Here is a 13,023-nt window from a genome sequence, read left to right on the forward strand (position 1 = left end):
AAATCTAAACATTTACTTTCATTAAAACATTTTTCATATAAATACATATTCATGTGGCAGATATCAAGATGATATGTGCTATGCAACTCAGGTTGTTGACATCACCAAAACTAAATATTGCCATTATTTTTTAAGTACTTTAATATTTATTTAATTATCACTAATTAATGAACATTGTTATCTAAAATTTATCTTAAATGACAAATAAAGATAAACCATAATATTAAGTCATATATCTAGGAGGAAAAACAACCAAAGAGATGCTAGTATTTTTAGTGTCTGCTCTGTATACTCTGTTATGAATACTTGAACCCTGACCTCAAAGAGCTCAAAATCTACTAGGAGAACCTGAGGACCAAACTTAATGAAACACATATTATGATATGTATTATAGCAGAGTCGTAAACAAAGGATGTGGGGAAAACAAAATGAGTAACAATTAACACTGACCCAAGCAAGTTCATGGGCTGAGGTCAGACCTTTGATGACATTCCCCACAAATTCTAAGCAAGACAAATAAGCAATAGGCCCACAGAGTAAGTACACAGAGCATTCTTATCAGAGAGAGAAGTGTATCTATTAGGGCATGTAGAAAATCTATACTGGGGAAAAGACAGCCTCTTCAACAAGTGGTGCTGGGAAAACTGGATATGCACCTCTCACCATACACTAAAATCAACTCAAAATGAATTCAAGACTGAAGTATAAGACCTGAAACTGTAACAGTACTAAGGGAAAATATAGGTGAAACACTTCAGCAACTAGGTCTGGGCACAGACTTTACGAACATGAGCCTGAAAGCACAAGAAGCAAAAGAAAAAATAAACAAATAGGACTGATCAAACTAAAAAGCTTCTGCACAGCAAAGGAAACAATCAACAGAGTGAAACGAAAACCCACACAGTGGGAGAAAATTTTTGCTAACTATGCATCCAACAAGGGATTAATAGGCATAATATACAAGGAACTCAAGCAATTATATGGTAAAAAAAAAAAAAAACCCAATTAAAAAATGGGCAAAGGAGCAGAATATACATTTTTCAAAGGAAGACATACAAATGGCCAACAGGTACACGAAAAAATGCTCAACATCACTAGTCATCAGGGAAATGCAAACTAAAACTACATTGAGATACCACCTCACCCCTGTTAGACTGGCTATAACCAAAAAGATGGTGAATAACAAATGCTGGTGAGGGTGTGGAGAGAAGGGAACGCTCCTGCACTGTTGGTGGGACTGTACAACCACTATGGAAAACAGTATGGAGTTTTCTTAAACAACTACAGATAGATCTTCCATATGATCCAGCAATCCCACTTCTGGGTATATACCCAGAGGAATGGAAGTCATCATGTCAAAGGGATACCTGCACTCCCATGTTCACTGCAGCTCTGTTTACAATAGCCAAGGTATGGAACCAACCTATATGTCTATCAATGGATGATTAGATAAAGAAACTGTGGTATATATAAACCATGCAATACTACTGTGCCATAAAAAAGAATGAAATTCTCCCATTTCCAACGACATGGATGAGCCTGGAAAACCTTATGCTGCGTGAAATAAGCAAAGCACAGAGGGATAAATACCGCATGTGCTCACTCATGAGTGGGAGCTAAGAGAGAAAGGAGAAAGGAAAGAAAGACCACACTAGTGGGTTGGACTTGCAGAGGGAGAGAACATTCCTTGGGCTACAAAGTGGAGTGGGGGAGGGGAGGGAGAGGAGGATGGAGGCTGGGGATAACTGGGTGGGAGACACAGGGTACAAATGCTATTTGTGGTAATGGGCATGCTGCTAGTATGAATCTGGCCCTCACATCATGGGCATGAGGAGTGACAATCAGCTTTGTATCTCATGAATATTCATAACAAATAAAAAAATTACTACACTTAAAAAAGAAGAACAGAAAAGAAAAACAGACAATTTAGAATTCAGTGACAAATACCTTGTTTTTCTTAATCTTTATATTAAGTAAAATAAAATATCAGAACATGCAGGTAAATAACCAATGACTTTCAGAAATAAGTTGTCACTGACACCTTTGACGTTTTCCAAAAAAGTCAATTCTCTTCTTATTCCTAACTTCATTCTTTCTCATGAGTCTGATACAGCCAATAATGACAACTCTCTACGGAAGCATCTACTATGCTCTTCACAGCAAGATCAAGGCATTGTCTCAACCTTAAGACGTTCCTATAGTTAAAACAGCAGTCCATAAAAAGTTCACTCACAGTATAATACCACGTCAATTCATCAACCAAGTTTCAGTTCTGAAAATCATTTTTTTCTAAATCATCTTTTCACTTACCATCAGGATTTCGATCTATCCATCAGAGGCAATGCAAAAAGGGGTAGGAAAGAAAGAATGCAATAAATTAGCTGTGGTAAAGTCACAACATATCTGCTTAAAATATAAATTAAAATTTCCAAGAATCTCACTTCTGTTTTTTGGGGTTTTTTGGGTTTTTTTTCTAAAAGATGACCGGTAAGGGGATCTTAACCTTTGACTTGGTGTTGTCAGCACCACGTTCTCCGAAGTGAGCCACGGGCCAGCCCCCTCACTGATGGTTTAAATGACCCTCCAATCAAACACAAGTAAAATCAATTCAGAACTGACTTTAACATGAACAAATGAAATGTAACATGAATAACATGACTAAATAAAATCCAACAATACATTTGCACTTCCACTCTCAGAAGTCCACAAGAATGTGTTACTCCAGAGTAAATGTGGCAAAAAGAGGTAAAGTTATACAATCTAACCAAACAGCAATAGACTCAACATGTAAATGACATTGAGAGCATTAAATGAAAAAAAAAAAAAAAACTGAGAAAAAAATTTGTTTTGGCTTGTCTTGGTATTCTTTTATTTTTGCACACTTTTTTTTTTACATTATTCCTAATTCACCTTCAACCAATAAATACCTATGCTCTCTAGTTTAGCAATAATTTATAATCTTTTAAATTCTGTCTCTAAAAAAGCATAATAGCCAAAAATGATATGTGCAACCATAAGCTTGAAGACTGATTTTACAACTTTATAGAGTATTTTTAAGTATTCTGTCCACTTTCTATTACCCATTTCTCTTTATTTTCAACCAATGTCACTAGTTTTCCTTGAAAATAAATGAAACAATCACTTAAATTAAGGCATCAGCAGTCTCTCTAACCTCTTATTCAATAGCAGAAAAAGTAAGGTATAATAATGCCTATAATTATTGAGATGTTCAGTTGATGCTAAATGATCTCAGCCAAATATTTCTCACGTCATTATTTCACAATTCAAATTAACACAGAAAATGTCAGTGTTGTTTTCAGAACTATCCAACCAAAATGTCCATCCTTTATGAAAATCCTTTATGAAAATTTTGATTTCTTTATAAAGCCAGCTTTTTCAAAGCCATTTAAGCATAAAACTATTTATATAGCCCCAAATTCTGAAAAGATGATAAACAGCTAGAACAGTCACTTCTGGATGAAAATACTTTTTAAAACAACTTAAGGGCCGGCCCGGTGGCGCACTGCTACAGTGCGCCGCTTGGGAAGCGCGGCGGCGCTCTTGTAAACAGCTAGAACAGTCACTTCTGGATGAAAATACTTTTTAAAACAACTTAAGGGCCGGCCCGGTGGCACACTGCTACAGTGCGCCGCTTGGGAAGCGCGGCGGCGCTCCCGCCCGAGGGTTCGGATCCCACATACAGACCGGTTCCCGCTCACTGGCTGAGCGAGGCACGGGAGCAACGCCGAGGGGTGCGATCTGTTGCCGGACACGGAAAAAGACAAAAGACAAAAAAAAAAAAAAAACTTAAAGCAAAGTAACATAAGGCAAAAGAAATAAATTTTTAAAACATGTAGTTAAGCTGTAAAATCATATCAGAGCATATAGAGTGGTCAGTGAACAAGCCAGAAAATTAACTTAGGGGGAAAAAAAAAAACTACAATTATAAAAACATTGCCAAATAAGCAAAATGGGCATTATGGAAGGAAAAAAGAAGTTAAGTAAGGCAGTTTTAAAACTTTTACAAACAAGAAAACTCTACAGAAATGTTTTTAAACATTTAAACCTATTACCTGAAAATACCTTATTATCAGCTTAAACTTCATTCAAAAGTTAAAAAAAATAAGCAATAACTACTAATTCTTATATCTACCAAATCGACTGATTGGCAAACTGTTAACATGAAAAATTCACTATGCAGAAAAGGAAAAAAACTATGAAATTGGACTGAACTAACTTGAAATTAATGATAATTGAATCTCACCTGAAACAAAGAGGGCCTTTTAAAATCTAAAAAAAGATTTTTGCAAAAAATTCACACTAAATTTTTAAAAATTTGTTCTTAAATATTTTAACATGTAAGATACTAAGGAGTTGTATTTAGTCACTAAAACAGTGTCTAAAACTCTAAATACTGCATAAATGTTAGAGTAATCCATAATATTCTTTTTCAGTCTTTTATTCCATCCAGACTTTTATTTAGTTCAAATAAATGAAGTCTGGGTAGGTAACATTCTTCTAACAGGAGTAAAAATATAGCAGATTTGTTATAAACTGAAGAGGGAACCAAACATTATATACGAAAATCAGCTAAACAGACTTACTACCATTTCACATAACTTACTACTCATAACACATAAAAGCAATTAGAACATGCAATTTTATTTAACAGTAGAAAACATTTTTTCATTTAATTATATTTTACAGTATGTTTTCTCATCTTAAACACACAGCATTTAACTTATAACTCCAGTAGGTTAATTCTAATAGTTTAAAGGAATGATTAAGCTTGTAAATTTGTGAACAACAGTATGTTTACCTGTTGGTCTGGAATAAGAAACAACAGCATTTCCTTCCAGTTCAGATGGTGTATAACTTCTTTTCAGATAAACAGAAAAGCCTACTGTTCTAGTCATTTCAGGTGCTATAAGCAATGTAAAGGTAATACAAATTACTTGAGGCAATTGTTGTAAACAACAGTTAAAATTTATTAGGCACTCACTACATGCCAGGTACTGTCATAAGCACTTTACATGGAATAACTCATTTAATCCTTACAACAAACCTACAAAGCAGTAGCAGTATTGTCCCCATTTTTTTGTGCCAGAAGAAACTGGAATACAGACAGATTAAGAAGCTTGCCCAAGGGCACACAGCTAATATCAGAGCTAGGAACTGACTCCAGACCAGGTACCTAAACATTCTACGCTCGCTGCTCCTCTCTACTCGGACAGGCAGCAAGAACAGGAAAAAGTACACAAAAGGGCAAGAGAACTTGGGGGAAAATAGTATTTTATCATGGCTAGAAAACAGACCACAGGAGAAAATGGAAGAGGGGAACTGGATGTAACTATAGTGATTTAGCAGATTGTGAATGCCCCTCAGTGTTAATTTATGGCCTTCAACCTGTGTTAGAGAGTCACAAGAGATTTTCTAATTGGAAAGATAAATTGTCCAGAATGTGTTTTAGAAAGACAAACTACAAGTAGTATAAAAAGTCAGAAGTGAGAATCCAGTGGTTAGATATCACCTACAAGATTCCTTCACTTAATCACTCATTCACTCATTTGATGAACTGAGTTCCCACTGTCTGACAGGCAGTCAGCTAAGGGTTGGTTTTACAGAGGTATAAAAGAGAGATATGTTCTTGACTTCAGGGATAAGAGAGAAGAGCCTTAGCTGAAAAGCTCTAGTAACAGCTGTAGAAAACAGAAGAATTGAAAGATCATTTAAAGATCATTTTAACAGACTAATGACAAATTGGATACAAGTGGTTGGGGGTGAGAGAATCTATACAAAGCAATCTTACTAAGAGTTGCTATTTATGACACGTCTACTAAAATAGGCATTATTTTGGATATCTTATATAAATTCACTTTCTAATTAAATCCTCAAAACAACTCTGTAAGATAGATATTATCCCCTTTTTGCAGATTAAAATAACCGAGGGCTTCAACTGATTACTAAAGTAGTTTGCCCAAGGTTACACATAGAGTGTCAGAGCTAGAATTCAAACCCAGGTCAAACTCCAAAGCCAATATTCTTTCCTCAAACATTACTGACTCAATAAATAGGTCACTAGAGAACTGCCAATAAAGAAAGCTTTCCAAATTGTAGTGTTTAAATACAATTACAGGTCCAACAAGTTAAAGAAAACACTTAGAAATCTGTAATCCGAAAAAATTAATCCAACTCAACAATCACTGACTGAATGTCCATGCTTGATGCTTGGAGGGAAAATATAAGCTAAAAAACACATCACTAATTTCAGGAAGATCCCAGCCTCACTATTCAGAAAAAAAAACATAGCCATGAAATAAACACACTAATATTATGAAAAAAAAAAACAAAAACACTCACACCATGGTAGACTTCAAGCCAAAACAAAAAACTTACCCATAAATTCAAACGTAAACTGATCACAAGTCAGTACTAATGGTGGTTGCACGTAGACTAATAATTTGGCTTTTTGCAAAACCACCCGATTCTGTAGTGTGACCTAAGGAAATAGAAAAGGTTAGACTATTATTCATCATGGTAAGTGAAAGAAGCCAGTCATCAAAAACCTCATACTGCATGATTCTATTTACATAGAATGTATAGAATAGGCAAATCTATAGAGAAATAAAATAAATTAGCAACTGCTCAGGGATGGGGAGTGGGGAATGACAGCTAATGGATATGGGATTTCTTTTAGTGGGGACAAAATAGTCTAAAATTAGATTGTAGTGATGGTTGCACAATTCTGTGAACATACTAAAAATCATTGAATTGCACACTTTAAATGAGTGAATTGTATGGTATGTGAATTACATCTCAATAAAACTGTTTAAAAATGTTCTATCAAGAAAAAAAAAAAAGAAAAATCTGCCTTCATGGCTATTGAATGACTACGTCATGAAATGTTACATGCGTTCATTCTTCTTTTTATATATAGTAATAGTATCACGAATTATTTATCTTATCCACTATCAGTATATTTCCTTTTATTCAAGTTAATTATTCTCTAAAGATTTCCTTACTAGGTGGATATATATTAGCCTAGATACATACAAAAGCACTGCATTTTATTCCATGACTACACAAAAATATATGACATAACTAATTCTAGAAAATATCGAAGAATAGCAGTACTGACTGCTGCATTTCCAAGGTGGCTGCATTTCTAAACTGTTGATGCCTGGTGATGCTAACGAAACCCTCCTACCCACATAAGAATCAATAGCTGAGCCCTCTGGGGTACCCGTCTGCTTGGGAAATAGGGCGGGTGTGGGTAGAGAAGGCCAGCGCTTCTCTTACCACAATTTAACTGCTGTCTGCCAGAACTCAGAGCCCATGCCCATGACCAACTGCAGTTAAATCACAAAATAACTTTACAAATGAAAAAGAATCCTTATCTTGCAGTGTAAAGTACAGAGGTTCAGAGAGGACCAATAACAGGCCAAGACGATACAGCCAGTAAATCCTAGACAGGTGAACACTGTGACCAGGAACATCTCACGAGAGCTCAGTCTTAACAGGGAAAATGAAAATTCCTTAAAGTAGTAATGAACCATCTGTAAAAGAGCAGACATTCTGACTCCTCCCAGCATAACCATGGCGTGGACCACAATCACACGATTTCACATTGCTACAGCAGGGTTTGCATTTGGTTTAGATGCACAATCATGATAGCGCTCATAAACAGATTTATTGAACCCCAACAACGGGCTAGGCACTTTGAAAATGCAAATCAAGGAGATGTGAGACAAAAATAACTACAGTAACAAAGAATAACTGTGTTTGAGCCAAAAAAAAGAGTTAAAGGCTTGGCTAGATCATAAACCTCATATTTTAAGAGGAAAATAATTACAGTATATTAAGGAGAAAATATAAAATGTTAATACAAGAATTTTCCATGCCATTTTCCACTTCTAGCAAATGAAATATGATCTTCAGGAAATATAGTACCAAATTTTTTATCTTAGATATACAAATATGACTCCAAAGGCCAGGTATGAGTTGTCTGGGTTAGATGGTCACGCATCATGCACACATACTCAAGGTAGCTACATCTTCATTCACTTGGAACGAATGGAAAGATTTTCTCAATTAACAGGATTTATTATGATGGAAACTTGCATGGTTATGTATCTTGGCTGCTGTTGTTATAAAAGGCCATAAGGAGAGATTTATAGCAGAAATTTGTATAAAAACTGTCAGACAGGATCAGGAAGTCATTGTGTCTACGGTATGACTCCTGCCAATTTTGTGCAACTCTTTCTCACGTTGCATTCTTTCTTGTGCTTCTACAATGGCAATGAGAAAGAGAGCTGTGATTTAGAGGTTCTCAATTATATTAAATTACACTAATGAAGGAGAATTTTCCAGTAATGTTTTGCCATCATTTTAAGGTGGTTATTACACATGAAAGCCTAAGATCTGCATGGGAGGGAAAGGTGTGTTTACTTACAGCAATAATTCTTGGTTGGCTGGGGGAAAAATTAGTATGAGCAATGTTATCTGGTTAAGGTACAAGATGTTTTTCTTTTTTTTTTTTTTTCTTTGCAATTTACAATGTGCTTCTGAATTATTATGTGATGTGTCTCAATATTATCAGACAGATATAAATATATATGAAAGAGGTTTCCTTGTGCAAAAGAATAGATCAGACCTGGAACTTCGCAGTTATTTTTTTTTCTTCAGTGCTTGATTTCTTGCCACTAATACCTTTTCAGACTCAGAAGTATTGAGATAGAACCTTTGACTGGATGGGGGAAGGGAGACTGGGAAAAGACCACCCTTGTTTCCAGTGGCAAGAATCCAAAAAAAATTAGTTTGGGAAACTGTTATGAGCTTGGGCTCCCTTCAACTTCAACCGAAGATCTCCACACTTGGGCAACCCGCTGGGTCCAGTGTAAGCGAACACAATTGGTAAAGCCTGGTACCCTGTCAAGCTCCTCCAAGGACAGCAAGCCATAATCTAAGAAAATATGAAGTCCTGTCCAAGTTTTGACTAAGTGAATCGCCAAAATCCACAACTTTCCCTGGCTTGCAAGGTTTGGGCAGTGATAAATATTTTCAGCTTAATAATGTGCTGACTGATTACCACACTTCAATCTAAATGCCTTGAGTGGGTTCTACATTTGAATGCTACTTCTAAAATTCTATGATAGGACTAAAAATCTTAACCAAAACCACATCCTTCATATTCTATTTTGCCCGGACTATCAATTTGTCACTGCTCTACTTTGTGGCTTCATTTAATATTTTCTTGCTATAAATATATCCACTTAAAGCTAATGTTATGATAGACAGACAGCTGGGATTTCTTTTAAAACACACGCAAAATCATCCATAGAAGAAAGGTATTATTAGCACTCATGTGCACCCCCAGTATCATTTCAGTGTACTATGTACGATGCGAATCAACTGGTTCGTCTGTCTTGAATGGTGATGACACAATTCCTTTAGCAGACTTAAAATGTTCATTTCATTTCTAGAAAACAGAGCCTGGATCATGCTACACATTTAAATAATGGTAGGAATAAGTGATAATAATTGTTTATACTATACACATAGTGCTATAAATGCAATTATCACTTTTAAATTTGCAGGTAGCAATGAAGGTTTTCTATTCACTACTCAGTAAGGTTGAGGAAAACCTTCAAAGGTCAAGTGTTTATTTTACACTTTCATAAGGTACTCGTAGGGTCACAACAGTGACAGATGTGATGAAATATGTACTACTATTAGCACATTACATTTTAAAATCCAGTACAATACCTTCACTGTGATGGAAGGGACATGGACAGTTCCCACTTCAACATCGGTGGCTTGCTGAAAACACAGAATTGAGATGAGAAGTAGGAAAGAATGATTCCGATATTACACAGCAATGAGTGTACACAATGGGTACAATACATACTTCCCACCACCAAAACAGGGAACTAAGTATAAATGATTCATCACTCTAATGACAGACTAAAAGAGTCAATGTGGCTTCTTGGATGCCTTCATCCGGAAAATCATGAGCTAATATTCAAAACCCACCCCCCAAAAAGAAGAGGGCACATATTTCGAAATTTACTTCAATGTTCAAAGTATTAATTCTATTAACTTGTTCTTTATTCTATATAGAAGGCCGCCTTGTATTTCTCAGATAAACATTATGCCATTCCTTTAGATCACTGTATTTTTCAATTTGCCTAAGGTATGTCTTACTCCAATTAACAACATGTTATCTAATGCATGTAACTAATGATATAGACACTGAGTGGCCTTACACCTAGAAAATAATGGTGGTAGTATATTTTTTTACTAATACACATCATAAACTAATTCAACAGGCACTCTTTGAGCATCAGCTTGGGTTACCTGATTCTATCTCTTAAAGAATTTGCTGTATAATATAATAAAGCAAACATTTCCTTATAACTTATTTTTGACAGTAGTACACTGAGAGGAAAAAATGTGTACTCTATGGTAGAATAAGACAAAGGGGTAACATACTTTCTAATAATACCCACATGAATTCCTAGGGAATAATTAAAATCACAATGTTTCTACCCAACCAATGAATATGATCCATTGTGCTTTTTTGTTTAAATTTTTTTAACCAATAAAAACTATACCACTTCTAAGCAATGGGGATCACTACGATGTAATGCGTATTAGCAGAATTAGGAGTTGAGAGATTCATATTCTATTTGTGGCTCCTTAGGAAACCACATGTGGACTCTGATCCAGCTTGTCAATCAGAAAGATGGGATAGCAATGCCTGTCTTCTCTATAAAACACTTCATTCTAATATAAGTTATACTACTTTTTTGAGAAGTGTGCTTCCGTAATAATTCAAAATAAAATACCAATCCAGTCTTTTTGTTCTAGTATTAACTACAATCCAGGAAATGTTTTACATTTAGCTGTCTACGGATCTAGAAGAGAAACCAACATCTCCTGTTTCCTGCTCTTTTCAATCCATGTCTAAACGCCTAGATACTTCAAAGACAGCAGTCCTCTGGGAACATAAAATTACAGCCACAGAGAAATGGCAATGAGAAGACATCATGGCACCACAACCACGTATACTGTTGGGCTAATGTTTTCCAATGGGATGAATATGATACTCTCAAGAAATCTCTTAAGGAGGAAAAAAATAGTAACACAGGGAAAATAAAGCTGAAAAGAGATACCTAGTGAAGAGGAAACAGCACCAAGGGGTACCAGTGGGGAAACATACATCACAGTACAGTACTCCTAACTCCTACTACACAGGCCTCTTCCTACAAAGACCGAAACTTCCTGAAGAACAGAAAAGGAATTCCTCATTCCAAATTGCCTATGTTTAAGGGGACGGAGAAAAAATTATACAAGTTGCCCAAAGGGGGAAAAAAAAAGAACCATTTCTACAGTAAGAAAATGTTTGTACATTTGTCAGCTAACTAAGCAGAAATGTTCCACTCAGTCTACACCCTTCAGAAATGGTGAGTGAGAAATGGAGTGTGCTGAATGACCAGTGTTTAAAACAGTGCCTCTGCCATGTGACTCAGCCAGGGGAATGTTTCTTTCATAGGCAGTCCTACCTTTTTTAAGTGTACCCAATTTACTATACCATAGCAATGTTAATATGATTTTTATGACAATTTGGATTGGCTGCCTATACCAAAATTAATCTTTGAAAATTCATAACAAGTGCTTATTATATTATGCTCTGATACCTAAATATCAAAGACATTTCCCGGGCAGAATTATACATGAGCTCCAAATACAATAAAATAAGCAAATTCAATCACTTCCCTAAATTGATCAACTTTTGGTAGAGACACAGATAAACCTAATAGATTTTGCCAAATTGCAAGCAGGGAGACATAATCAATCATACTCTAACAAGTACTTACAGAAGACAAAACAAGGAGAGGGAGTAATATATCTGATGGATTTTGGATGTGACCGGCGCCACTGTGCACACAATAAGCACAAAACAGCTGCTGGCCTCGTCTCCACTCCAGCACCAAACCCCTTCCCCACTCTCTTTAGCAGAAGCCTCCTGACTTAAACAGAAACAACTCCCAGGCTTCCGCATCAGCGCAGTTCTCCACCCAGTTACATCAACCTAATAGTCCCTCCTCCCCGCACACTTCACGCCCAACAGCTAATATCAACTCTTGCAATCCCACTGTTGCTGCTGTCTTCCACTCTGAAGGCAGCCCGGGCTGCCTGCCACTTTGAGCACAGCCCAGCAGATTTTCTTCTTTTAATAAAGCTTGATCGGTACCCGGAGTTTCGGCTCACTTTCTTTCAATAACCACGAACACTTCCTTGGTTTTATTCATTCATTCACTCATACAGCAAATATATATTGAACACCCAATATGTGGCAAGAACTAAAGATACAGCAGTGACCAATACAAGAAGTGGGACATAGGTAGTAATGATAATGGTGATGATGATGATGATGATGATGATGTTGAAAGAAGTAAAATGTAATTTGACAATGGCGATGACGACTAATTATCATAACACTTCGACAAAGTATTCTATTATTATTCCCATTTTGAAGATGAGAAACATAAGACTAATAAAATTAAGTATACTGCCTTGGGTCACAAAGAAGTGGGGGGAGGGGGGGAATATAATTCCCGGATCAACTGCCTGCTCTTAAAACCATCCTACCACCACAACCACCATAACGTATTAAAGTCTGTAAATCAAAGATGAGAAACATAAGACTAATAAAATTAAGTATACTGCCTTGGGTCACAAAGAAGTGGGGGGAGGGGGGGAATATAATTCCCGGATCAAGTGCCTGCTCTTAAAACCATCCTACCACCACAACCACCATAACGTATTAAAGTCTGTAAATCATCAAACCCTGAACTAGGCCATTCACAAACATTATCTCATTGAACCTTTAACAAAAATCTAATAGAGTCAGTATTATTCACCTGGATTAGGGTGATCTCAATACTACGGTACTGAAAAAGTTTTTAAAAAAGAAAAGGTAGATTTAGAACAAGGGCAGGAACCCTTTCCACTGCTTCT

The 13,023-nt window shown here is 36.1% G+C and overlaps 1 protein-coding gene across 1 annotated transcript in view; it reads right to left on the reverse strand.

The window, feature by feature from the left end:
* BBS9 (Bardet-Biedl syndrome 9) overlaps positions 1–13,023 on the reverse strand; it is a 221,082-nt gene that overhangs the window by 33,087 nt on the left and 174,972 nt on the right. Inside the window, exons 12-15 of the mRNA XM_008572932.1 lie at positions 9,766–9,819; positions 6,397–6,499; positions 4,820–4,924; positions 2,311–2,325 (exon numbers count right to left, since the gene is read on the reverse strand). Coding sequence (XP_008571154.1) covers positions 2,311–2,325; positions 4,820–4,924; positions 6,397–6,499; positions 9,766–9,819 — 277 coding nt within the window. The remainder of the gene's footprint in view (positions 1–2,310; positions 2,326–4,819; positions 4,925–6,396; positions 6,500–9,765; positions 9,820–13,023) is intronic.

The sequence above is a fragment of the Galeopterus variegatus genome, unplaced genomic scaffold (assembly GCF_000696425.1).
Source record: "Galeopterus variegatus unplaced genomic scaffold, G_variegatus-3.0.2 Scaffold849, whole genome shotgun sequence".
Lineage (NCBI taxonomy): Eukaryota > Metazoa > Chordata > Mammalia > Dermoptera > Cynocephalidae > Galeopterus > Galeopterus variegatus.